The following is a 27770-nucleotide window of genomic DNA, read 5'->3' as shown; positions in this document are numbered from 1 at the left end:
GGGAGGGCCACGGCCACTGCACGTCAAGGTGGATAAAACCCGTGACAACCACACAATGAGAAAAGAATGCTACAAACACTGAGAGAGCGATGACACACAGATGTGGGCCGTGGGTTGGACAGAAGTGCCGTTTGTGTTAGAGGATCCGGGGAGCTGAAACGCAGGGAGCGAGTGGCTCACAGGCTATGTCCACAGAGTCATCAAGAAGGGGCTGTCATTTTCAGGGGTCCCCAATCTACACAGGAGATCTGGCCAGTTGGCTACGTCCCCTTGAGGGCGCAGTGTCAGATTCTGCTTGGTGGCCCTACGCCTCTGCTCACAAACTCATGCCGGGTGCCAGGGGGTGACCCAGGCCCATGGGGAGTCCCACGCCACCAGGCATGGGACGGACAGGCCCACAGCGCCTGCTCCACAGGACACGCTCTGCCCAGGTCAGCCATGTCCTCACCAGTGAGCCCGAGGAGCAGCCCCAGACCCCCATGTCCACCTTGTCTTCTCCCAGTGCTCGAGGCCAGCGTCCCTCCACCCCATCTCCATGGGGTCGGCTCCAGGAGGGGCCTCCGGGCAGATGAGTGAGGGGTTCCTCCTGCACCCCAGGCAGAGCCCCCCACGTCCTGCTGAGCTGAGTGCACGTCACCGGGCTCATCGGGTGTGCAGGTGGCCGGAACCACTCGCAAAGAAACCTTGCCGTTCTCAGGGTTTGCTGATCAGAGACGTCCAGAAGACGGACTCTCTGGGGCCCATCTTTCGCTTTTAGTGTTTCTGCCGGGAACTGTGAGACTTGGTCTGACCATGGAAAGCCGGCTCCCGAGCAGACAGGCGTTGCCAAGAGACACCCAGACGCCTGAGCTGTGGCCTAGCAGATCACACGTGTGCACACACACAGACAGGTGTGCACGCAGGAGGGTGTGTGCCACAGCAGTAAGGGGGGGCGCCAGTCCTTCTCCCCATTCTTAGATGCTGATGCCTCTTCCCAGGGCCCTGCGGGGAGAGGTGTGTGTGTGTGTGGGGGGGTATACATGAAGCCTGTGTTCTTCCCTCAAGAGCCCACATCTGTTTGCAGAGACCCTGGCATGTAGTAGGTGCTCGATAAGTGTTTGCTGGCTGGATAAAGGCAGGAGAGAACACTCCCCGTCTCAGGTGGTGGGTGGGGTGGACTGCATTCTGGGGCAGAACTTCAGAGAAGGCCCGGGCAGCAGGGACCAATCCTAACAGGGTGGCTGCCATGAGCCAGGGACAATGAAACAAAGGAGCTCAAGGTTCAGAGGCAGGGACAGGAGGTCTCCCCCGAGTACCCCGAGGTCCAGAGGAGAAAGCAGGTGATGCCCCTGGGTAGCAGAATGGTGTCACAGAGGAAACTGTGCCTGAGTGGGGCTTTGTCAGATGTGTAGGAGTTCACCAAACAGCGAGGCGAAGGAAGGCTGGGAGAGAAGGGCGCTCTGAGCAGGAGGCGGTGGAGAAAATGGGACCTTGGGGTTTCTTAATGCAAACCCTGGGCCCCCCACTGGTGCCCTGAACTGAGGCAGAAAAGACTGAAGCTCTGGGACGCTCTTCCCCTACAGCGAGAGGAGGACACAACGGAGGGCGTGGTAGCGCTGGCCCTGACCTTAGCCGTCATCTCTCCTGGCATTTGAAGGGTGTGGAAACATGCGGGTCTGCAGGGGCCTCTGAGTGTGAGCTGGGGGGTGGGGCCGAGGACAGAGCCTGGACCTTGCTCCATAGAAACGGGGACCCACAGAAAGCTGTTGAAGGGGCCCACAGAGTCCCACGGGGCCCAGAGAGCCGGAGGGTCTCGCCCTGTGCTAGGGGTGGGGGATCCAGCTGGCGGGAGGGCTGGGTCCGAGCGGAGGGGCTGAGGGGGCCTCGGCAGCAAGGGAGGAAGCCGCAAGCGATGATCTCATCCCCCAGACCTCCGGGCCGCGCTCACGGGGTTTTCACCACAGGCAGAGCAGGGCAGTTCCCCGGTATGCTCCCCACCAGAGGCTGTGTGTGTGCTGTGCTTCCCAGAGCCTCTCCCTTTGTGTGCGATTTCAGGGACAAAACCGAGCCCCTCAGCGAGGCCGGGCAGGGGCTCTGACGGCAGAGAGTGGGGGGTTTCTGCCACAGCAGCAGGACATCCCCCAAGCCCAGACTCCTTCTGGGGGTGCACACACGGAAACTCAGGCGCAACGCGTGGACACGCACACGTGCACAAGCAGACACACACGTACACACATGTCAGCACACACACAGGGCTTCCTCTGAACTCAGAAACCACGTCAGGAGCTGTTTGCAACCCCAGAAGTGGCCCTTTCCCCTGGGAAGCCACAAACACGGCTTAGAGCTCCAACGTGTCTGCTAACATGCCCAGGACAGACCCCGCAACACAGATGAGATTCCAACAAAATGGCTTTTTCAGGCCCACCAAATATCCCTGGTTCAGCAGAACGCTTAATCCCTCGGAGGCCGCCTGGGGTTTCCTTACCCCAGGCTGAGATAACAGCTTTCTGGCACCATAAAAGCCAAGCCTATGAAAAAAAGGGAAGAAATATGGGCTCTCCGGGAAAACACAGCTTTGAACAACTTTTTTTCCACCATTTAAACCTCGTGCTGCTCTCAGAACCCCTCACGCAGAGCCCACCCTTGGCCCCTCCTGGGCTCCAGGCTGTGGTCTGGCTCCCGCGCTATGGGCCCCAGCCAGGGGCACTTGCATTTCGCTGACAACAGCGCCACCTGGTGTCCGGTGGCCTGGCTCCAGGGGCTGCAAACCCCTCAGCTTCCTAAGCCCACTCCCCACACCGGGTCCCCTCTACCTATGGTCAACACCCCCTCTCCCCGCCTCCCCAGGAAGCCCCAATTCCCACCTGCACTGAGAGCCTTGGGGCCCTGCCCCTGCCCAGCCCACCCTGCAGGCTGTGAGCTGTGGGAGGGGTACCTGCCTGTGCCAGCCAGCCCCGGCACCCTCTTACCTTTTCCTTCCCCTTCCCTTCTCAGGGTGTCCCCTCTTCCAGGAAGCCCTCAGATTCCCTGCACACATATCTCACCCACAATCCTTCTTCACCTTGCCCTGCTTTCACAGCCAGGCCCAGACATAACTCACATCTACCCCTGGGGGCTGGGCCCATGGCTGCCTCATCCCCACTGTGTCCCCAACACCCCTCCACCCCACCACCCCATGGCAGCCAGATACAGCCAGTTCAAACCCACCTTGAAGGACCACATAGCCAGTGAGTTGGGAATTCCTTAAGAAACCCAGCAAGACTTTTGAAAGTAAATCTCAGACCGTACTGCCCACCCACCCATTTTACAGGTAGGGAAACCGAGGCCTGGAACAATACAGCAACTTGGGGTATCCTGTGGAGGCAGCTCTGGGTGCACGTGCTCAAAGGAGGGGGTCCAAGCCCAGGACACCATGCTGAGTGTGTGGGGTGAGCACAGCCACTGGGGTCCCGCCCTGGGTTTTGGGGTGGGTGGAGGAAGGAAGCAAGGAGCTGGAAAGCTGTGAACCCACCCGCAGAGTCCAGCACGCAGATAGCTGAGAAGAGCAGGGAGGGATGGGGACCCCGCAGACGGCAGGTCAGGGAGGGTGCACTGACATGGTGACAACCAAGCCAGGGCCTGAAACTGGACAAGAAGCCGGTCCTGTAACTTGACAGAGAAACAGCCGGGCCAAGTGCAGAAGCTGAGCAGCCAGGACAGTGCACTGGGGTGGAGGAGCCGGTCAGGCGGAAGGAGGTGAGGACGGAGGACAGAAGGGGCAGCAAGGCAGAGTGCACACGAGCTAAACGCCACAAGAGCTCCTGGAACGATGAGGTTGTTGTTTTGCTTTGTTTTGAGAAAGCCCTGCAACACCCCCACGACCAACAGCTGCTGTGTGGCAAGGGTGCCTGGTGGGGCATGAGGGTGGCAGGGAGGTGGCTGACAGACAGAATGGGGGACAAGGCAAGCAGCACAGGGTCTCTGACCTCCAAGGGATGGAAAGGGGGTGGGGCCACAGCAGGAACAGGCCGTCTGCTTGGGGCAGAGGGCCCGTTCACTCGCAGACCCATCCCGGACCCAGAGGGAGGGGACCTGCACCTCTCTCCCCTCCTTAGCTCATGCTGAGCCCCCATCCTCAGCAGGGGGCACTGTGCCCGCAGTTCAGAAAATGGCCACCAGGTGGCACTTGGGCCTCACAGATGCCTGGACCTCCGCGGGAGGAGCAGGGGTGCCAAGGAGGGAAGACAGGGCAGGGGCCCTCAGCCACCTCCCCCAGCTCTGGGCCGAACTGGGCCATGAAATGTGTGAGCAAGAGCTAAGTCTAACACATTCACACTGTCCGGGGCAGGACACAACTCCTGGCTCTTCCCTGAGGAGAGTGGAGCTCCAAGGCCCTCAGGGTGTGTACCCACCCCCACCCCGGGCACACGGCCTGGGATTCCTCTGGCCTATCAGTGTGGTCCCCGGGCTGAGATTCACACACGAGGACACACAGGGCACGTCTGTGAGGGCGGGTCCCCTCGGCCAGCCTGTGCAGGCTGCGCCTGGCTCCGTCACCCTCCCAGCTGCTTCCGGGGGCTTCATGAGAGTGAGGTGAGGAGCCCTGGATGGAAGACCCAAACGGGGTTCTGGTGTGCTCCCCAGCCTGGGATCTCGGTGTTGTGGGAGCTGCTTCAAACCCAAGGGTGAGGGCCGGCCCGGTGGCTCAGGCAGTTGGAGCTCCGTGCTCCTAACTCCGAAGGCTGCCAGTTCGATTCCCACATGGGCCAGTGGGCTCTCAACCACAAGGTTGCCGGTTCAACTCCTCGAGTCCCGCAAGGGATGGTGGGCAGCGCTCCCTGCAACTAAGATTGAACACGGCACCTTGAGCTGAGCTGCCTCCCGGATGGCTCAGTTGGTTGGAGCACGTCCTCTCAACCACAAGGTTTCCAGTTCGACTCCCGCAAGGGATGGTGGGCTTTGTCCCCTGCAACTAGTAACGGCAACTGGACCTGGAGCTGAGCTGCGCCCTCTGCAACTAAGACTGAAAGGACAACTTGAAGCTGAACGGCACCCTCCACAACTACCTTTGAAAGGACAACTTGACTTGGAAAATAAATAAATAAATAAAAGTCCGGGAAGTACACACTGTTCCCCAATAAAGTCCTGTTCCCCTTCCCCAATAAAAGTCTTTAAAAAAAGAAAAACAAACCCAAGGGCGAATTTTCCAGCAGTGGACAAATGACCTAAGTCCCTTAGAGCGACTCAGGGCCTGAGCTGTGTCCCCAAAATTCCTACATTGAGGTCCTGACCCCCAGAACATGACCGTGTGTGGAGCTGGGGCTTTAAGGAGGTGGTGATTAAGGTGAAATGAGGTCACTGGGGTGAGCCCTCATCCACTGTGACCAGGGTCCTCATAAACAGAGGTCAGAACAGACACGCACAGAGGGACGACCGTGTGGGGACACGGGGAGGAGACGGCCGTCCACACGCCGAGGAGCGAGGCCTCAGAGCCAGCCCTGCCGACACCCGGCTCTCGGACTCCAGCCTCCAGGACTGGGGACAGCGAGTGTCTGTGATTTAAACTGCCCCGGCTGTGGTATTTCACTGCAGCAGCTCCAGGACACTCACATGGGGGCAAAAGGCTGACCAGGCTCTGGGCACAGGCCCCAGTCCTCTCCCTGGCCCTGGTTCCCACCAGCATTTACATTCAGTAGGGAGGGCAGACACCAGCCAGTGCCCAGCGGGCAGGGCAGGGATCTGCTGAGGGTATCCTTGGATTCTGGGCCCAGCCTGGCAGGGTCTTCCCAGCCCCTTCCTGCCTCAGTTTCCACCTGGATAAGCAGCTCGGTCACCTTGGTCATGAAGAGAGGACCCAAAGAGCAATTCAAGTCACAGGCCATTCAAGTGACCAAAACCGATGGCTTTCACAGCCACCAAAAAACCCACAAAACATGACGGAAGAGAAGACCCATTTGTGATGACAACTGACCATACCAATTACTATTCCAGTCACTGCTATGTGCAAAAAACTAACCCCAACGGTCTAAAACCCACACTGTGAGACCAGAGAACCCCTGATAAACCCACGGTTGTGGCAGGAAGTCCCCACAGCAGAGAGATGTCATTCTCGCCAAATTCATCCATCCGATACCATCAGGTTTTGGGGAATCATGGGAGGTGGGTTGTGAGGGTCACTGGGATGAGCCAGCTAGTGAGGACGAGCTGGTGACCCCTAAACAAGAGCCAGGCACAGATACTAAACCGCAAAACGACACAGAATTAATTCAGCACCCGTCATCAGAGCAGGTGACCCTGGGAGGTGATGTCACTCAGACCAGTGGACTGTTGGCACTGGAACACCTGGCTTACAATAAAAACAGCAACTCACATCAGGGGGGAAAGACAGACTTTTGAGTATGTGGCACTGGGGTGTCTGGAAGACCAGAGGGACGAAATGAGAGAGGATCTGTTCCTTACGCCACACGCCAGGATGTTCCCAACTGCCATCAACAACTTAAATCCGTAAGATTAACCCGCACAAGCCCTAGAAGAAATCTGGCTGAATTCTTCCACAGCCCCTGAGAGGGTGAGACATCACCATGACTCCAAACCCAGACGCACGGGAGGAAATATAAAAGTCCACCACGCAGAAATGACATGGGCACTGTCACTGGGGCCCGTCACGGGGACTAGGGAGCCCAGCTGACCAGGCCTCTGCGACAGGAGGACATGGCGTGCCCAAGCATGACCCCTCCCCAGGCCGGCCCCGGGGAGTGGAGATGGTGCAGGTGGGGGTGTCGTGATTCTCTCTGCTTTGTAGGTGGAGGGTTGTTGCACAATAGGATACGGAAACACAAAACAGCGATAGAAAGGCCGATGCCATCAGCCATCAGCACTCAGGTGGCCTCCTGGGAACGTGACCAGCCCCTGCGCTTCATCTTCTGGGCAGACTTGCAGCCACGTCCAGGTGGAGGTGTCTCCTCCGTGAGGTCACATGTCCTCGGCACTTGGCCCAGCATACACCGTGCCGTGATCCATTCTGGCTGCGGGCTCCCAGCTCGGCCTCCCGGCCACAGTCAGGCTGGCCCGAGGTTGTAGGGGGCACGTCCCAGGCCCTGTCTGAGGGGCTCACACCTGAGAGTGGGGGAAGAGCTCTCACACCCCTCACACCCCACTCTCAGGACGAGGGGCTCAGATGGGCTGGGAGCCCCATATTGGAAATTCCTTCTGTGCTGTTGGGGCCCCTGAACACCTCCTCAAAGGCCTGGGACACAGTAGGAGAGTGAGAGCCTCAGGAGGCAGTGGAAAAGGCCGTCTGGGTGGGTGAGAGCTGGGACACCTGCAGGGTCCATGTACCAGCTACAACTCAGGTCAGGAGTCACCCAGACCCGGCACCACAGCGCAAGCTCGGGCAGGCCTGCCAACCACAGCCTCAGCTCCTCATTCCCACGTCCTCCTATCTTTTCCTGGCCCAGCTTAGAAGCCTCCTCCTCCAGGACGCCCTCCTAGACCACCAGCCTGGAAGATCTGAGAGCTGGGGGACATCTTCACACCTGCAACGCCCCAGTATCAGGGTGAGCCCATAGCTGCGGGCCAACAGAAGGGGAAACCAATAAGGGTCGTTCCGCAGGCAGAAGAACCAGGAGCAGCTTGCTCCATCCCACGCCCACACGCCCAGCTTCCGTACGTACCATCCAGAAGAGGGTCCCTGTGGCCAGGGCGACATACTGCTCGATGGTGGACAGCACGCTGAAGATGAGACAGACGAGGACGATGAGAAAGCTGCAGACAGGAGGGCACGCGGTCAGCGCTGGCGGCCCGCCCCCCACACCAGCCCAGACCCGGGGCCACCCAGCACCCCCCACAGCCCCACCCAGCACAGGGCCTCCCAATGCCTGGAACCCCATGGCCCACCAGCTGGCGAATGAGACACGAATTGTGGCCACGCACACAATGGGTACTGTCACCTGGCCACGGAGGGATGACGCGCTAACCCGCGTTCCCACGGGATGGACCTTACATGAAACATTGAGCTAAGAACGGGACACTGAAGACCACATACTGTGTGATTCCATTTGCACAGAATGTCCAGATGGGAACTGCACAAGGACAGAAAGCAGACTGGCGGTCACCGGGGGCCAGTGGGGACAGGGCCTCCTTTGAGCTGAGATGACGGTGATGGGGCACGACTCTGAGAATGCCCTGAGAACCGCTGAAGTGGGCCCTCCCCCTCCAGGCAACATGGGACACTTCATATGTAACAGTCAATGTCAGTTTACAAGGTACTTCCAAACAGCATCGGGGGCCGGCAGGGACTGGAGCTCGTGGCCTTGGGCCGCTGGTTAGAACACAGAAGCCCACCTGCAAGGGAGGGGCTCCCCAGGGGCCGGAGGCTCGGAGCTGCTCTGGCTGCATCTGCCCACCCTCCTATCCCCTCCACCCAGCCCCGGGGCCCAGCGGAGGGAAGGTGGGCAGCCCCACCCCCGGGGCCACTCCTGGGCACAACCCCAGGCCGGTCCTCACAGCTCTACAGACCAATTGCTCTGATCACGTCCCAGTCAGAAAGATAAGGAGCCTCTGCTTCTTGAAGGCAGACCATCCAGGGCCCCTCTGGTTCCCTGAATGTCACTGGGCCAAGCCCCCCGCCCTCCTCCTGCCTGGGGAACGTCTCCCAAGAACCATTCAGGTGGGGCTATCCCTTCCTCGCCTCAGGGTGCATGCCCAAAGTCCCTGCTCACCCTCCCCCAGGTTTCCTCCAACTACACCTTGCCCTCCAGGAGCTCTGGCCAAAGCTGCCTCACCACCTCCGTCACCGCCTCCCTCTGTCAGCTAGACCTGTGAAGCCAGATGAGGCCTGCCTGCCTCATCTCTTGCCCTGACCATGGTGCCTGCCTCCAACCTCAACCCCCACAGCCTCCCCCACCCCACCGGCTGACAGTGAGCCCACATCATCCCCAGCGCGATACCATGGTGACCCCAGACCACCTGGCTCCTGCCAGCCGCTCTCCCCAAACATGCACCGCTCCACTGGCCTCAGGGCCTTTGCACCTACTGCTGCTCCTGTAGGGCCAACACCCACTCATCCACAGAGAGGCGATCTGACCCCCAAGTCCCCCAAGTCACGGCTTTCACACATATCACTCCTGGGCCCACTGCCCACGCCCCAGACCGTGAGCGCCTCCAGGGGAGGGCTATGGAGTGCCATCCCTGCTGCGCCCCCCATGCCCAGGACGGGGCCTGGAGCACAGCGGGCGTAGGCGTAGCCAGCTCCTTGTAGGCAGTATCTCGTGGGGACGAGATGCAGTCATGTTGTCATCTGACCAATGCTACAGATGTGGAAACCAAGGCCCCATGCTTCCTAAGGCCACTAGTGACTAAACCAGGGCGGTGACAATAGTGCAGGGGGCCAAGGCAGTGGTGGGTGCCTGGAGTCTGGGCCCTGAGGACGGGGCAGGGAGGAGAGCATGGCTCTGACCTGCTCCTCTCTGACCTGCTCCCAAGGACACTCGTGATGAGGGCCACCAGGTAATGCAGGGTGACCGCCCCTTTCACCAGTCACACCTCTGCCACAGAAGGTCACCACTCACAGGTTCAGGGATCAGGACACGGACATCTCGGGGCCATTATTCAGCTAACCGACGTCACCAGCGGGCCACACTTCAGTCACCATCCTGTGCCCCACACCACTGCCCTCAAGCCTTTATGGCCCGCAAGCGAGGAAAGGGAGGCCCTGGAGGGAAGGGGCTCGCTCGGGCCAGGCTCAGGACCCAGGGCTGGGGTTCCTGCTGCCCAGGGCTTCCCGCACGCCCAGCCTCCAGGCTCCATGGCCGGACCACGTTTGAGAAGTCCTCAGTTCTGTTTTCTGCCTCCTGGAGCAGAGGCAGTAAAGAGAAAGCAGCGCCTTCTGCCCTCACGGGCACCGCGGTGGGACTGTGTCCTGCGGGGCCGTGACACGTCGGGCCGAAGCGGCAGCTCGTCATCTGCCACAGGACCACAGACTCCAGCGCCTGTTACACCCCACCTCTGCATATTCCAGTTTTTCACTTCTTTTGCTACCAGGCGGCAACCTACCATTCATGTCACTATCAGTATGACCTCGGCTACAGGACAGAAGGCAGCAATTAGAGCTGGCTAGAGCGGGGCCAAGTGGGCACACAGACGCCTGCCCGCGTGAGGCCTGAAAGCATCACAAACCGGCGACATGCACAGCAGCACAGGGACCCGCCTGCTGAGGGGCTTCTCCCCCCCCACACCTGTGCCTGGCTGTGCTCAGGAGGCTCCGCAAACTGAAAAGGGGGGGGGGGCAAAAGCCCCGCCTGTGGATGGGCCTGCCAGGGAAGCTGTGTCAGGGTGGGTGTGCTCACCCCAAGCTCCGAACAGAGAGGCATGGGAGCCCCCACCCCCGCCCACCCCATGCAGACAGAACACGGGGCCACAGGGCGTGGTGGGGGCCTGCCCAAGGAGCTGCTCCCGGGGCCGACTGAAGGATGTGTCCCCGTGAAGTTCAGCTGTACAGTGTTAATTTATATCTATCTATATGTTGTTCAAATATTTGACTACACTGTAGTAATTTCAGGAAGAATGATATAACTAATTATGCTTCTACCTGCTCCGGCCAGTGCTGGGTGGGCCCAGGAGCCGCAGAGGGGCCAAGACAGGGGCCCTGCCCTTGGAGGGCTCAGGCGGGGGTGCCGGATGACCCACCCTACCCCCTCCGCAGGGCTGGCCACCACCCCTCCATCTCAGCTTACATCCTCAGGCTCCAAACTCAGGCAGCCCAGAAGAACCCCCAGAGCTGGAAGACTGAGGTCCAGAGAAAGAAGGAATCTGGCGTGGTTTATAGACAGGGTGTGGGGCAGGGGCAGGTGGGAGGAAAGACGCAGAGGCCATATCGGTCCCAGTGCCGCGTGACCCCACTTCCCGGAGCTGTGTGCACGTCAGCAGGAGGAGGCCACGGCCAGAGGTGAGGGTAGCTCCGGGCAGTGGAACAATGCCTGGCTTGTGCCCGGAAGGTTGGTCCACAGGAGTTGTGACTGCCAGCACTGGCCCCGAGGGATGTCCGGAACGTTATCGGACATCACTGCGCTAACTGAAGCAGCCAGGTGCCCTGGGAACACAGAGGAATGTGGGAGCCCTGCCAGGCCAGGTGGAGGCCTGGGCGGGAGGGTGCTCCAGGGCACAGGGGCTGCAGGCAAATGGAGCGGGGCCACAGACCTCTCCCCACATGCCAGGCCTCCATAACAGGCCGGGTCAGCCCAAGTGACCCAACAACCAAACCCAGGCCGGGCCAGCCCCCATGAATCCATGGTGATGACGGTCTGCTACCCACGGGCTTTTTTCCAACAATGTTCAGAATTGATGCCGAGAACCACACTTCACGTGCAAAGAAAACATGCAGGGTTCCAGACACTGTCAGAACCCAACCCGAGAACGCAGCCCTCGGGTTAGCCTGGGGTTATGCAGAAATTCCGGGATACCTGCAGGCAGCACTGGGGCCCCTCAGAGAACAGGATTTGCGCAGTGCCTGCATGCTTAATTTACTGAACGAATGGAAATCAGAGGAGCTCCTAGAAAGTCTCATTGGCGCAGGAACAATGGTCTGCATAAAGAGAGGAATCTCTAGAAAATCGTGCGGAGTGAAACAAGCCAGTCGCAGAAGGACAAATGCCATGTGACCCCATCACACGAGGTCCCTACAGGAGTGAGAATCAGAGACAGGAAGTAGATGGTGGTGCCAGGGCTGGGGGAGGGGTACGGGAGCGAGCGTTTCATGGGGACAGAGCTTCAGTCTGGGACGATGGAAAGTTCTGGAGATGACGATGGCGTGTGTGCCCCACACCGTGGAGAAGTGCGGTAAAAATACTGTTACGATGCTAAATCGTATGTTCTATGTTTGACCACAATTTAAAAAATGTTTTTAAGGAAACTAAGTAAATGACGTTTATACAGGGTTTCACGAAGGCTTTCAAAGATGCTGCCTGAGATTCAGAGACCGCCCACCGGGGATAAACAGACAAAGCGCCGCTTAAGCCGATTTAAAACCCCAGGCCGGGCAGGCTCCTGAGCGTGTGGCTGAAAAGATGAGGTATTGGTTTTTTCACCCCAAACCAGAGCAGAGGGGCTTCTCTTTGTACAAAAGTCACCCTGGACTGTTCCAAACACCCTAAACAAGTGAAGGACCGGTGCCCCGCCCAGCCCTGCTGACCTGAGTGGCCCTGGACGTGGACACGCACATCACACTGGACTCCCAGAGGGGCAGCCTCAGTCCTGCCAGGGCTGACCCGGGGTGGGGACAGTGCCCAACAAGGACACGAGGGCCCCCTGCTGGTCCAGCCCAGGCCCCCACCTGCTTTGGGTGAAGCTGGGCCAGGTGCATCTCAGCTTGCACCACAGGTCCCTGCCATGCTTGGACTCTGTGCACGGGGCCTCCCTCTAAACCCTGGGTGGAAGGTCCCATCACCTCCCGTGATGAGACAGGGGCCTGGGTAGGTGCAGCAGGTCCCAGGTCACAGGCTGTGGGGCGGTCCTCTACCCAAGGCCACCCGTCCCCAAGAGGACCATGAATTGTGGAGCAAGAGACACAGCCACTGACAGGAACACCAGGGCTCTGAGCCAGTCGGGACACGCCGAGGGCCACAGGGACAGTGAGCCCAGTGGGGACACGCCGAGGGCCACAGGGCAGTGAGCCCAGGCCTCTGCCAGGCAGCTCAGAGACAAAGACAGCCACATCCTTGGGCACGGGGTGCCACCGCCAGGGACCAGGCCAGTACGTTGTACCACGGTCCTCTGAGCTGAGGTGCCACATGGCCTTCTCTGTGTCTGTCAACTTCTCCATGTGTCTCTCACGAGGGGCTTGTCACCGGTCAAGGGTCTTCCCAGGTCTCCAGGATCATCTCCTCTCACGAGATCCTGACGAGCTTAATCACACCTGTTCTTTCTGTGCAGTCACAGGCACAGGCTGTAGGGCTCAGGACGTGGGCACGTGTCCTCGAGGTCACCCCTCGGTGCCCGGGAGACAGAGAAGCCAGCACGGGCTGGGGAGACTCGGACCACGCCCTCCTGCCCGGCCCCCCACCCCTCACCGGTCTCCCCCAGCCCCTCTGGCCACCACACCTCAACACCTGTCACCACGACGAGTCGGGCAGTGTGCTCAGTCAGCGGGCAGGGTCCAGGCCTGCCTCACGGCCACCCTATGCCTGGTCCACCCCACAGCCCCCTGAACCTTCCACTGGGCTGCCGGGCTGCCTCAACAGGGTCCAGCCTCATTTCTTTAAAAGGTTCATTTGTGCAACACAACCTGCTCCAGGACGAGGACAGCACAATAGGCCCCCCGAGTGGCGGGTGGCGGCAGACATTCAACTCCTGCGGACGCCCCAGTGCACTGATCCCATCACGCAGACTCCAGGCCGCCAGGCAAGGAGCTATTAGGAGATTAAAACCCAAGTCCCTGCCACTAAACGGAGGCTTTCCTCAGCGACTCAGGGTTTCAGCTGACACCTCTTCCAAACGCGATCTGGGCTGCGGAGCCCGAGACACAGGACCCCCCCCACCAAGCACCACTGGGGCCTCATGGAGCTCCTGTGCACACAGCACCTCCCCAAACGCTGGGCTCCCACCGCCCGAGGGTCACCACCACCCAGAGCCACCAGGATTGCACCAGAATCTGCTGTCCACACCCCACTGGTCCCTCCGTCTTTTCCTATCCACTGAGCACCCAGCGATCCCGGGGAAAAAACCCACCAGCCCCTCTCAAGCGAAAGACCCTCCAAATGAGGCCTAAACTCCAAACATCTTTCTGGGCATCCACCACCACCCCAAGGCCTGGGCTCCCCTCAGGGATGCCTTCTGAGGCCCTGACTGGGTCCTGTGGCCCCTGACCCCCTCTCACCACCTGGTGCTCACTGATGCTCTCCCCAGGCAGGGGCTGCCTGCTGGTGCCCCCTCTGAAGGCCCAGCACGGGGCCTGGTACATGAGTGGCTGTTGAATGAATGACAATGTTGAGGTTGAACTCAGGAGCTCAGTAAAAAGAATTTTCAGGGCCACCTCCTCCAGGTAGGCCTCCAGGGTGCAGCCAGAAGTGAGATCCTTTTGCTCCTTTCTTTCCCTCCTTGCACCTCCCCACCTTCATGCGGCCTTTCAATGCGCCAGGACACGGCACTGAGGCAGCTCTCGGTGCGTGCGCACGCATGCATGCACACACACACCCACACACCCAGGCTACTGCCAACAGCACCACGCAGAAAGGGGCCTCCCCAGGGGAGACGCTGACATGAGCCAGGAGCGGGCATGGCCACCCAACTACCAGGAATGTGTGAGGATGGCCGCAGAATGGGCAGGATGCATTGGGCGAGGGCTCAGAGGGGCCAGCACGCAGGCAGTGACGTGCCAGCATTCAATCCACACCCTCCTCTCAGGGCCTCTCTCCGAAATACAGGGATGACACAGGCGAGGGGACGATGTGGCACAGAGAGGCCTGTGATGGCTCTGCCAACAGCATAGCCCCATGAAGATGGAGGGTCTATCCCCTTTGCTGACACGGGGACGGGCAGGGATCACTCACCGGGACCACTCGGCACTGCCAGAAACACAGGATTCTATCCTGGAGCCTCCAGGGGTGCCCAGGGAGCTCCCTGGTGGGAGGCACTTCAGGCCCATGTGGGCTGATTGCCAAACATCCCACTGTACCCCCAAGAGGTGACAAGGGTGGGTGACGGCCGTGCCCCTGGCCCTGGCCATGCTTTCCTGTTCCGACAACCCTGTAGGTTGAGCAGTGGGATTGCAGGGTCCAGCCAAGCACAGGCTCTCGCCCTGCCCAGGCCACACAGCCGCCTGGCTCCCGTTGGAGGACAAGGTGATGGCCGCGTTCACACCTCACCCCAATGCCCAGGGTCCTGTCCGCACAGAGCACCGAGGGCCATGCCAACTGGGGGCAGCCTGGGGACAGCTGAGGACAGGCGTTGGCTGACAGCGTGGCCAAACCATCCCAAGCTGTCATTTCAAAGCCTTTTCAGCCCGAGACGGGTGGCTGGGTGGGGGGGGGTCCTCTGGGTATACACAGGGCGTGCACACATATGTGATTCCATAGGGGTCCGCTCACACAATCAGGGGCATACAGCCACGTCCAGACGGCAGGTTGTGGATGGCTGAACCTGGACTGTCCAACCCCCGGCCATGGGCTGGTCCACGGGTGCTTTCTTGGTACCCATCAGACCAATGGGGCATCCAACCACAGAACTGGGGCCCACATCCTCTCCCATCAGGCCCCATGGTGGCCCCCTAAGGAGCCCCAGTGCCTGGCAGGTGGGAGGCCCCAGCCACACAGGAGCCCACTTCCTCCTGATCATGCCAATCCTCATGAGAAGCGCGCCAGTCCCACGCGGGAGGCTCAGAGACGGTGAGTGACTGCCTGGAGTCACACAGCACCACACAGCAGCAGGGAACAGGCCTCCAGCCCAGGTCTCCTCCCCATGCAGAGACTTGTGCCTCTAAGAAAACAGCAGCCCGAGGTCAGCCAGGAGTAACAGGCCCTCCTACCGCCCACACTTGAGGGGCTGTGCCTGGCCTGCCAGTGGAAGCACAGGCCCCCGGTGGGCTCGAATGGGAGGGCTGTGGGATGTCCCAGCCGTCGGGGTCATGGCCATCACTGCAGACACACTGTGTGCACTTGACAGGCTGGCTGAAGCACTCAGGCCCTGGGAGGCATTCGGGCAATGGCCAGACCCACCTGAGGCACAGCCTCCTGGCAGAGCAGGCTAGCCCGTCCAGGGCCCAGGGCGGCCAGGGGCGGTTCTGTCCCCCAGAGTGTCACCTACAGTAAGCCTGGCTGTGCAGCCCAGCCTGAGATAAGAAAGCCCTCAGAGAGTATATTTAGAAGGTGCCAGAGAACAAACTGGAGTGACCTCAGGGACAGGGACCTTATCTGCCCAGGACACACGTCGTCTTCCCTATGAAAGAAGCCTGTCCAGGACAGGCAGAGGCAGCCGGCTGCACCGTACCCACTCACTCCACCTGGACACGTCCTGTGTCTCGGGAGAGCCTCGGCCTGGGAGTGCTCGGCGCCTGCAGGTCTCACCTGGGGTGGGCCAGGACCTCCCACGCCTCCCGTCTGGGGCAAGAAGGAGCCCCATGGGGTGTTGTCCTGGATCTGAGGGAGGTAGACCCGGGCACCAGGGGTGGGTGGGGGGAGGGCAGGGGCCCGGCAGGCTTCCTAACCACAGGGTGCAGGTCTTTGCCCTCCTTCAAACAGGGCAACTTTGAAGACTGGAAGCTACAGGCAGGGCTCCCAGGACATCTCACCCAAGTCCCAAGAAGGAGCAAGGAGGGGAAGATGAAGGACACTGACCCTGGCATTGCCTCGGCTGGGGCAGCACAACCCATCAGCACTGGGAAAGTCCTTCCTTGTGTCTAGCCTAAGTCTTTCTTGCTATAGTTTGGTCTCTAGCTGAAGGAACCCTCCCCACTCCCACTGTGGAGGCTGGAGGTCCCTGGAAACTGAGCTGCTGTGTGACCTCTCTGAGCCTCAGTTTCTCCACTGGGAAGTGGGAATGCATCAAGGGTATCCAACTGCCTGCAGGTGTTCAGTAATGGTCGCTGAGGCCGTGACCATCATCAGATTGGCCCCGGTGCCAGCCCCAGCGACTTCACGGCGGAGCCGGTGGCAACCCAGGCTCCAGGGCCAGCAATAGGGGCTCAGCGTGATGCCACCCAATTCTACCAGCGAGATCCCGCAGGGGGAGAAGGCCTCCCCAGATGGTACCACTTTCAGCTGGCCCTGTGCACACACCCCGCAGACCAAGGGGCAGCACAGGCCTTGAAGTGGCAGGCAAGGCTTCCAGCTGGGCACCCCTTTCCCCACACGCCCCCCTCCCTCCAAACTCACCTCCCTCTCCCACTGCTCTTGGAATGGGCAATCAGAGAAGGGCTTCTCAGAGGTGGAGCCTGGTCCAGGCACAGGGAACAGCATGTGCAAAGCCCAGAGGAGGGACGAGAACACAGCCCACCTGAGGACCGCAAAGAGTTCGGGCACACCTCACACTCCATCAACAGGGGGCAGACAGGAAGGGAAACAATGACACTGCAGGCTGTGCTACCCACCAGTGGCGCTTCTGTCACTGCCTAGAAGGACAGCAGTGAGAGTCAGGGCCTCTCCCGTGCAGCTTCCAGCCCAGCGCCATGAGCGCGGGAGCTGCAGACACCCAAAGACCCCCAGAGCCACCGCGAGCAAGGCAGAGGCAGCTGACCCCAGAGCAGCAGTCGCACCAGGGGCCACTTCCAAGGCCCGTGATTGCAGCCTGCCCACCCCGACAGGAAAACTGAGGCTGGAAAGACAGTGCCCGTGCTGGGCGAGCAGCCCCGACCCACCAGGGCCATCGCCACCCGTCCATGAGAGCTACGGGCACCTCGGCCCAGGGCCCAGCTGCTTGGTCAAACACCGGGATACAAGTCGGGTTTTCAGTCAGTTTTCTAGACATCATCGACCCCGACAGTCAGTAGACTAAGACCAATCACCCACTGTGACGTGGTGGCCTCACCGGTCAGTGGGTGGCCTTTAGAGCAGAGACAGAGATCCCCAAAAAGGAGGGAGGCATTCTGCTCAAATCTGCAGCACAGGGCCCGCCCGGTTCCCAGCCTGGCCCCAAATCATATGACCCAATTCCTTACAATCAGGACTCTCTGTCCCTCTCTCCCTGACTCTGTTCCTTGGAGAACCCCAATTAATACAAGTTTGACATTAAGGTGCCCGTTTCGCAGGTGGGCAGACTGAGGCTCAGAAACGCCAAGAATCCCACTCAACTCCGGCTCAGTCAGGTCCTGTCCAGTTGTAAAAGCCTAGGACTTCCCCACGAGGGAGAAAAGCCAGCAGGGGGCGGGCATCTGAGGCTGCACCCACACTTACCCGGTGGCCCCCGGCCCCCAGTTTGTCTTGCGGTGAGAGCACCTGGCATGGGGTTTAGGCGAGAAGCCCAGCCATCCCTGCTTTTCTATGGAAGAAGAAACTGAGGGTGGGCCTGGAAAGGGTGGACCGGCGCAGACTCAGTGAGGCAGGACCTCAGGCCCAAGCTTGCCTCCTCCTTCACTGCCTTCCCACTGCCCCCAGACTCCCAGGCCCTCACCTAACAGGTGGGAGGCAGAGGCTTCTTCTGAGAGGCCAGGAAGCCCATGTCGGCAGCCCCCGACCGAGGTAGAGCCCACCCAAGCCCCGGACTGTGTGGGACCTGGTAAAGACAAAATCCCCTCCCAGACAGAGACAGCCAGTTATACCCCACCATCCGCAAAGCAGACACGGGACCTCTGGCTGGCCTCAGTTCACCCACACTCACACACACACCCCTGGGGTAGGTGTCCCCACGGGGCCTGCAGGGTTCCCTGGACGAGACGCCAGCTTCCCTGTGGCAGCCCAGAACCCAACCACAGCCTCCTTCCTGAGCCGGAACCCTCCTCTTCCTAAAGCCCTGCACTGCAACCCAGGAGCCAAGGGCAGGACCCAGGGGCAAAGGGAGGGCTGGCTGCTGCCCCCTCCCCCTGCAGAGCAGGAAAGCCCCATTGTCTGCTCCCTATTACCCCTGCCGGGAAAGTCCTCTGCTGACAAAACAAGCACCCCATGATGAGAACAGCCAACCCACCCAGGCCAGGAGGCCTCCAGAACGGGGCCTTCACCTGGGCGGTGTGGGCAGCTCTGCTTTCCACCGGAAAGTCTGGGGATTAGCTGGGCACAGCGCCTCGCCTCTGCCAGCCTCCTGCTGCAGTCATGGGCGTCCAAGAAAGCGGGCTGGACTGCAGAGGGTGCTCCCCGGGCACCCAGCATAGCCCAGCCTCAGGCCCAATGTGGCAGCACCTCCACTCCGGCTGCGAGAGAGACCACTGGGGCGGAGCTGGACACAAGCTCTCAGGGCATCCCCAGAAATCTCCAGAAGATGAGATAAAGGGGAAAAGGCAGGAATATGGGGGGCGGTGGGGACATGGGGGGACAGTGGGGACATGGGGCAGTGGAGGGACATGGAGGGCAGTGGGGACATGGGATGGTGGGGACATGGGGGGCGGTGGGGATATGGGGACAGTGGGGACATGGGGGACATAGGGGATAGTGGGGACATGGGGGCAGTGGGGACATGGGGGTGCATGATGTTAGGTACTGAGGCAAGGATGTGAAGACAGGAATAGACATGGGGTTTCTCTGAATACCCATCATGGAACATCACCTCTGACCCCCAAATCCAACCCCGCTCCATCGTGCTGCCAACACCCCCGAGAGGCCAGCCAGGCTGCACCCACAGCTGTCACTACCACCCCCCGCCCCCGCCACCAGCTGAGCATCTCCACCCCAGGCCAGGGCCTGTGGGAATGGCCAGTCACTACAGATTGCAGGTCCCTGACCAGCAGCCACCACAGTGAGTCGAACCGCCTCCCTGATACGAGCCCCAGCCCACTCCTGTGCTAGGATGACAATGTCCAGGCCCCAGGCACTGCATCTAAGGGACCAGAGCTGGCTGCCCCTGACTTCCAGAAAGCACGACCTGAGTCACCACTGCCACAGCATGGCCTTGGGGCCCACAGCAGTGACGCATGGTGACAGCCGGGCAGGAAGGAAGATGAGCACTGCACATGCCCGGGGCCCTGAGCCGGAGTCCGGGCCTCACACCCAGGCTGCAGAGCTACTCTCTAGATGCAGCCTCGGGGAAGGGGGGACTGCAGGAGGGGACAGGGTACAGCTGCAGCCGACTGCGAGCCCCGCACCAGCACCTTCAGCCCCCTCGCTGCCCCGTGGGCCACCCGCTCAGTCCCAGGAGCTTGGCCCTGCTGGGGACACATGAGCAGGGCTGGCCGAGCGCTCGACACCCCCTGGCCTGCCGTTTTTGCAGACCCAGTGGTGGGAAGGACAGGTGCCTGGTGCTGCCTGAGCTTCCCACTTGCACCCTAGGACAAGACGGATCTTGCCCACTTGAGCTGCAGTTTCTGAACGGTCAATGTCTCCAGGAAGCACCCACTTCCTTGCTGTTCAGCTGGCCTGAGACAAACACCGTACTTCCTCTGAGCCTCTTCCTCACGCCCGCCTGCTCTCAGTTCTGCCCTCTGCGAGCGGGAGGCTCAGGCATACGGGCCTCCAGGACGGGGCGAGGGGCTTCCTGAGCACCCTGTCCTCACAAGCCAATGCCCAGGCTGCATGCGCTCTGTGTGCTGGACTGCGCACGTGGCCATCCAGAACGAGGCCCAGCCTTCGCCAAAACGGGAGCCACTGTGGCCCGGAGGGAGGAAGTGGCTAACTGCAGCCGGACGGGCCTGGCCTCGGTGTTCCTCTCGGGGTCAGGCACGGAATTACTCAATGCCGGATGCAATTAGCAGTTTTATTTCAGTCTCAGCATCCTCAGGCCTGCCCGCTGGTAGCCTGGCTCTGGCTGCAGAGAGGCAGCTCAGCGCCTGCTCCCAGCGCTGCCAGCCTGCTGTCCGAGTGAGGGGCCGAAGACATACTCCTGTCACCTGCCACCGGCTGTCAAACACCAAGGGAGAATTCCCAGGCCGAGGAGCGAGGAGGGACCAGGAATCGGCTTAGCCAGGTCCCCACCCACCAGGCAGACGATGAAGTGCGCCTGGGCCTCGTAAGGCCACTCTGGCCCATGGGAGGTTTTAGGAATAGGAATGCTGGTGTCGGCTCCCTAGTAAGCATCCAGGGGTGCCCCAGGTGCACAGAATGAAATACACATGCCTTGGCCCCCCTGCAAGGCCTGTTGAGTGGGCTCTGCCCCTCAGCCCCACCCCTGGCTGGAAAGCACCTTCCATGTGCCTAATACTGTGCTAGACTCCAGGGAAGAGGCAGACACGGGATAAAGCGACAATATACCAGAAAACCAAGATACAAAATAAAAACAGTGACAGCTGCCCCAGGGGAACAGAAAGGGTCTGTCACAGTGAGTGACAGGGCAGGGACGCTGCTCCAGGAGGTGACACGTGAGCTAGGTCTGTGGAGCTATGCTGCAGGCAGAGGAAGTTGCCGTGCAAAGGCCCTGCGGTAGGCTTTGGCAGGATTGAGGCCAGGTGGCAGGAACAGGGTGAAGGACCTGAGAGCCACTAATTAGCGGTGAGTCAGAGGAAGGCCGTGCCCAGGCGTGCCTCGCAGGCTGCGGACAGGCGCCTCAGAACGCCAGGCCTCCCAGGGCCAGGGTCACAGGCTCCGGGCTGGCATCTGCTGTTTTCAACTGAGCTCCGGGCCTGGGCCCCAGAGACCCCAAGCGGACGTCAATGTCCACTTTCGTGGACACCAATCACAGAGGCCAGAGAAAAGCACTGGGAGCTTTGAACACCAGGAAACCCAAGTCGGATTCTGGATGCATGAAAACAGAAGGAGCCGTCCCCAGCACGTCCCTCCCAGCCATCACCCGTCCCCTCTGAGGGCATCTCCCAGAGACGGCCACCCACGCCATCGCTGTGGCCCCCTGCCCACAGCTGCCCACCTCAGAAGCCTTCTGTTCTTTCTCAATCACAGGGACTCTCCTGGCCCAGACCCAGAGAGCCCGCAGCCAAGGAGGAACAGAACAGAGGAAAAGGAGAAGTAGCCGAGGACACGGCACAAACGGAGGACCGGAAACGCCGACACCAGGCCCACACCTCCGCAACCGTCAGGAGCACACTCTGCACTGGCCTGTCCTCGGACCCAGCCTGGAGCCACTTCCTGCCTGCGGCCCAGAATAGCCGGCACATCCTCCGAGCAGCAGGCCACCCTGCCCGTGATGCAGGCTCCTCCCCAGGACACCGAACCCCCCCCACGCTGCGCAGCCCAGCCTTCCAGAGGCTGGTCATTCACCGGAGCAAAGGGAGCCAGCCCCTGCAGGTCTCAGACAGGGAACAGGGTTCGCCAGGCCTGGGGGTCCTGGGGGCAGAGACGCTGGGCTTGAACATGGAGGCGTAGCGATGACGGACGCCAAGAGGAAGGGCCTCCCCCCAAAGCCCAAAGCCACCCTCATGAAATAGTATATGATATCACAACCCAAAACATGAAACAACATGAAACAGCAAATATAGACCTTTGGACAGTTGTCTGTCTCCCAATCAGTGCTGTGCACTGACTGCACTTCCTGTTGTACAAACGCAGCCCTTCGCTCAGAGGCCCCCCCCCCCACGCTCTCCAATATGCGGTAGGTGTTACACTGATGTGGACATTTCTTCTTCACCCTGAGCAACACCTCCCCCAGGCAGCCTTCCTGGATTGCTCAGTCAAGTCCCACACACACGCTGCACGTACTTGCCCGGTGCTGTGTGCCTCCCTCTGTGAACCTTGCCCCAGCTGGAGCTTTGCTTTGTGGGTTTGTATGGTTCTGTGACCGAAGGTCCCCCCCCCCTCAAGCCCACTAGGGCAAGGGCAGGGGGCTGGGTTTGTGGAGCTGGCACAACACCCACTTACATGGGCATGCGCATACATTGCTGGGGGGATGGAGGAGTTGCACATGGCATTAGCCTTCCAAGGGAAATTTGGTCTTGCCTGACAAAACTACGTACCTATGCTGCAACCCAGCACTTCCATTGCTAGGACTACCCTACAGACACAGCTCCAACGTGAAAATACGAATGGATAAAGTTATTCAGCGCAATGTTGTTTGCAAGTGCAAAATATTGGAAACAACCTAAAGGCCCGCAGATCATCTACGTCTGCACGGTCAAGTATGGGCAGCTGGGGAAAGGACGAGGACAGTCTTGATGAACTAATATGGACTGAGCTCCACCATACACTGTTCGGTGAGAAGAGCAAAGACAGAAGAGCATTCACGGTCTTGTCAAGAAATGGTGCAGGGAGAAGTGCACATCCACATGCTAAAGAACACACATGGACCCTTACCTCACACCACATACAAAAGCTAACTCAAAACAGACTAAAAACCTACACGTAAGACCTAGAACTGTAAAACTTCTAGGAGAACCCACATGGCAAAAGCTTCATGGTATTGGATTTAGCAACAACTTCTTGGCTATGCCACCAAAAGTACAGGGAAATAATTAAAAACAGATCAACAGGATTTCATGAAAATTAAAACTTTCTGTGCAGCAAAGGACATACGAATAAAGTGCAAAGGCAATGCACAGGATGGGAGACAGTATTTACAAATCATACATCCGGAACATATAAAGAACTCCTGCAACTCAACGACAAAAACCGGATTAAAAAATTGGCAGGGCCCAATGATATGCTGCCTACGAAAGGCTCACTGGCTTTAAGGGCACACATAGGCTGAAAATAAAGGGATGGAAAAGATACTCCATGCACATGGAAACCAAAAGAGAGCAGGGGTAGCTGTACTGTTTCAGACAAAAGACTTCAAGCCAATGGCCATAACGCGAAACAAAGAAAGTCATTATACAATGAATGATAAGGGGCCAATTCATCAGGAGGATGTAACAATTGTAAATATATATGCACCCAACATCAGGGCACCTGAATGGTTAAGCAAATATTAACAGATCTGAAGGGAGAAACAGATAGCAATGCAATAACAGCAGGAAGTTCAACAGCCCGTTTTCAACAATAGGTAGATAATCCAGACAGAGAGTCAATAAGGAAACATTAAACTTAAACTACACATTAGACCAGAGGGACTTAACAGACATTTATAGAACATTCCATCCAATGGCAGCAGAATACACATTCTCAAGCATACAAGGAACGTTCTTCAGGATAGATCACATGTTAGGCCACAAAATAAGTCTTAAGAAATTTAAGAAGACTGATGATATCAAGCACCTTTTCGGACCATAATGCTATGAAACTGGAAATCAACTACAAGAAGAAAACTGGGGAAAAAAATAAACCCACAAATATGTGGAGCTGAAACAACAGGCTGCTGAACAAACAAGGGTCAAAGAAGAAATCAAAAGAGAAATCAAAAAATATCTTGAGACAAATGAAAATGGAAACATTACATACCAAAACTTATGGGATATAGCAAAAGTGGTTCCAAGGAGAAAGTTTATAGTGATAAACATCCATATTAAACAATACCTCAAATAACCAACCTAACTCTATACCTCAAGGAACTGAGAAAAGAACAAAGTAAGCCCAAAGTTAGTAAAATGAAAATAAATAATAAAGATCAGAATGGAAACAGACATTAAAAAGACAATAGAAAAGACCAGTGAAACTAGGAGCTGATTTTTTTTTTATTAAAGATTTTATTGGGGAAAGGGAACAGGACTTTATTGGGAAACAGTGTGTACTTCCAGGACTTTTTTCCAAGTCAAGTTGTCTTTCCAATCTTAGTTGTGGAGGGTGCCGTTCAGCTTCAAGTTGTTCTTTCAGTTGTGGAGGGTGCTACTCAGCTCCAGGTCCAGTTGCCGTTTTCTAGTTGCAGGGGGCACAGTGCAGCATCCCTTGCGGGAGTCGAACCGGCAACCTTGTGGTTGAGAGGACGCACTCCAACCAACTGAGCCATCCGGGAGCTCAGCGGCAGCTCAGCTCAAGGTGCCATGTTCAATCTTAGTTGCAGGGGGCGGAGTCCACCATTCCTTACGGGACTCAGGGAATTGAACTGGCAACCTGTGGTTGAGAGCCCACTGGCCCATGTGGGAATCGAACGGGCAGCCTTCGGAGTTAGGAGCACGGAGCTCTAACCACCTGAACCACCGGGCCGGCCCTAAGAGCTGACTTTTTGAAGATAAACAAAATGGACAAACTTTTAGCTAGGCTTACCAAGAAAAAAAAGAGAGAACTCAAATAAATAAAATTATAAATGAAAAAGGAGACATTACAACTGACACCACGGAAACACAAACAATCATAGGAAACAACTATGAACAACAAAGACGCCCACCAATTGGACAGCCTGGAAGAGATGGATAAATTCCTAGTTACATACAACCTACCTACCACGACTGAATCAGGAAGAATCAGAAAATCTGAACAGAACAGTAAGGTGATTGAATCAGTCATCAAAAGCCTCCCAAGGAAAAGTCCAGAACCAGACGGCTTCACTGGGGAATGCTACCAAACATTTAAAGAATTAACACTGATCCTTTTCAAACCCTTCCAAAAACAGAAGAGGACGGAACACTTTAAAACTCATTTTATGAGGTCAGTGTTACCAAAGCCAGATGTACACATTACAGGAAAAGAAACTCACAAGCCAATATCCCTGACAAGCATAGATGCAGACGTCCTCACCAAAATGTGATCAAACCAAATTCAACAGCACATTAAAAAGATCATACACCATGATCAAGGGGGATTTATTCTAGGGATTCGAGAATGGTTCAACACCCACAAAGCAGTCAACGTGACACCACATTAACAAAAGGAAGGATGAAAATCATGAGTATCTTGATAGATGCGGAGAAAGCATTTGACAAAATTCAAATGCTTTCATGATGAAAACCTCTCCACAAACTGGGTATAGAGGGAACATACCCCAACATAATACAGGCCACATATGACGAGTCCAGAGCTAACATTATACTTGGTGGTGAAAGAGTGTAAGGTTTTCCTCTAAGATCAGGGCAAGACAAGGACGTCTACTCTCACCACTGTTATTTCAAAGAGTACTGGACGTCCCAGCCAGAGCAATTAGGCAAGAAAAATAAATAAAGGGCATTCAAAGTAGAAAGGAAGAAGTAAAATGCTTTTTATTTGCAGATAATATATAGAGAAAACTCTGCCAGAAAACCCCTGCTAGAATTAATAAATTAATTCAGTAAAGTTGCAGGATACAAAATTATATTTTAAAAATCAGCTGCATTTCTATACACCACGAACAAACTATCGGAAAGAGACATTAAGAAAACAATCCCACTTACAAAAAAGAAAAAAGAAAATACTTGGGAATAAATTTAACCAAGGAGGTGAAAGACCTATACACTGAGACCTATAATAATACATTGACGAAAGTAAAGGAAACACAAATAATTGGAAACATATTGCGAGACTATTGTTAAAATGTCCATACTACCCAAAGCAATCTACACATTCAATGCAATCTTACTGAAATTCCAATGGCATTTTTCACAGAACTAGAAAAAAAAAATCCTCAAATTTGTATGGAAGCACTAAAGATCCGGAATCGCAAAAACAATCTTAAGAAAGAAGAACAAAGCTGGAGGCATCCCACTTCCTGCTTTCAGAATATATGCAAAGCTAAAGTGATCGACACAGCCTGGTACCAGCATAAAAACAGACCCTCGGATCAATGGACCAGAATCAAGAGCCCAGAAATAAAGCCACACTTACGTGGTCAATTCATTTACGGCAAGGGAGCCAATAAGGACAGTCTCTTCAGCACATGACACTGGGAAGGCTGGACAGACACATGCAAAAGAATGAAACTCCACCCCCATCTTACCCTGCACACAAAAATCAACTCAACAAGGATTAATGACTTGAATGGAAGACCTGAAACCCCAAAACTCCTAGAAGAAAACACAGGCGGGCAGCTCCTGGACAGGGGTCTTGGCAGTTTGGGGGGACGTGACACCAGAAACACAGGCAACAAGAGCAAAAGTAACCAAGTGGGGCTCCGTCAAGCTCACAGCTCCTTCCCAGCGAAGGAAGCCGTCAACAAAATGAAAAGGCAGCCAGCGGAATGGAAGAAAGTGAGCTATCGCCTCACACCTGTCAGGCCAGTTGTCATCAGAACGACGAGATAACCAGTGTGGCGAGGCTGTGGAGGAAAGGGGACCATGTGCAGTGTCGGCGGGAGTGTAAACGGTGCAGCCGCCTTGGGAACCGTGTGGAGCTGCCTCAAGAAGCCAAAACCAGGGCCACCAGACGACCCGGCAGTGCCACCACGGGGTCTGTATCCACAGGAAATCGCTGAGGAGACGCCTGCACCCCGTGCCCTGCGGCTTATGCACGGTAGCCAAGGTATAGAAACAACCTGATGGTCTGTCAGTGGATGATGAGTGGGATAAAGAAATATGTGGTGTGTACATATATAATGGAATATATTATTCAGCCATAAAAAAGGAAACCCTGTCATTTGTGACCATGTGGATGGGCCTGGAGGGCGTTATGCTAGGTGAAATAAGTCAGAGAGAGAAAGACAAATAGCACATGGTCTCACTTACATGTCAAAGCTAAGAGTCCAACTCATAGAAAAAGAGAGTGGAAAAGGGGTCGCCAGGTCCTAGGGGGAGGGGAAACAGGGAGAGGCTGGTGGCGTGTATGTACATCAAAGCATGGCCTTGTACACGCTTTAAATATCTCACAATTTATTTGTCCATTATGCCGCAGTAAAGCTGAAAAATATGGCAAAGCACTTGAATAAACATTTCTCTAAAGAAAACAATGGTCAACAAGCTCCAAAAAAGGTGCTCAGTGTCACTAACCATCAGGGAAACACAATCAAAACCGCAGTGAGGTCCCACCCCACACTCATCAGGAGGATTGCCGTCAAAAAACAACAGGAAATAACAAGTGCTGGCGAGGATGTGGAGAAACTGGAACCCCTGTGCCCTGTTGGTGGGAATGCACAATGGTGTCCCTGCTATAGAAAACAGTAGGGCAACCCCTCAAAAAATTAAAAATAAAATTACCACTTGATGCAGCAATCCCACTTCTGGTAGGTCCCCAAGAGAACCGAGGGCAGGGGCTCGAGGAGCCGTCTGTACCCCCACGTGAAGCAGCATCACTCACAGAAGCCAAAAGTGGACACAACCCAGCTGTCCATCAGCGGAGGAGCGGATACACAAAACGCGGTCCCTCCACACACTGGAGTGTCACTCAGCTTTAAAGAGGAGGACATCCTGACACCTGCTGCAACGTGGAGGGACCTGGAGGCCATGGTGCTAAACGAGTCAAACACAAAGGACAAATATTTATGATTCCACTCATACGAAGTTCCCACAGCCATCAAAATTG

At 57.1% G+C, this 27770-nt stretch overlaps 1 protein-coding gene across 5 annotated transcripts in view; it reads right to left on the bottom strand.

The window, feature by feature from the left end:
- The window catches only part of KCNQ1 (potassium voltage-gated channel subfamily Q member 1), a 305793-nt gene that overhangs the window by 255496 nt on the left and 22527 nt on the right, over positions 1–27770 (bottom strand). For 4 of the 5 annotated variants that reach the window (XM_081062874.1, XM_081062870.1, XM_081062871.1 and 1 more), the window contains exon 2: positions 7632–7722. In XM_081062874.1, the coding sequence (XP_080919000.1) occupies positions 7632–7722 (91 nt within the window). The remainder of the gene's footprint in view (positions 1–7631; positions 7723–27770) is intronic. The other variant, XM_081062872.1, reaches the window with a different exon arrangement.

The sequence above is a fragment of the Rhinolophus hipposideros genome (assembly GCF_964194185.1).
Source record: "Rhinolophus hipposideros genome assembly, chromosome: 10".
Lineage (NCBI taxonomy): Eukaryota > Metazoa > Chordata > Mammalia > Chiroptera > Rhinolophidae > Rhinolophus > Rhinolophus hipposideros.
This window is presented reverse-complemented; position numbering and strand designations above follow the sequence as displayed.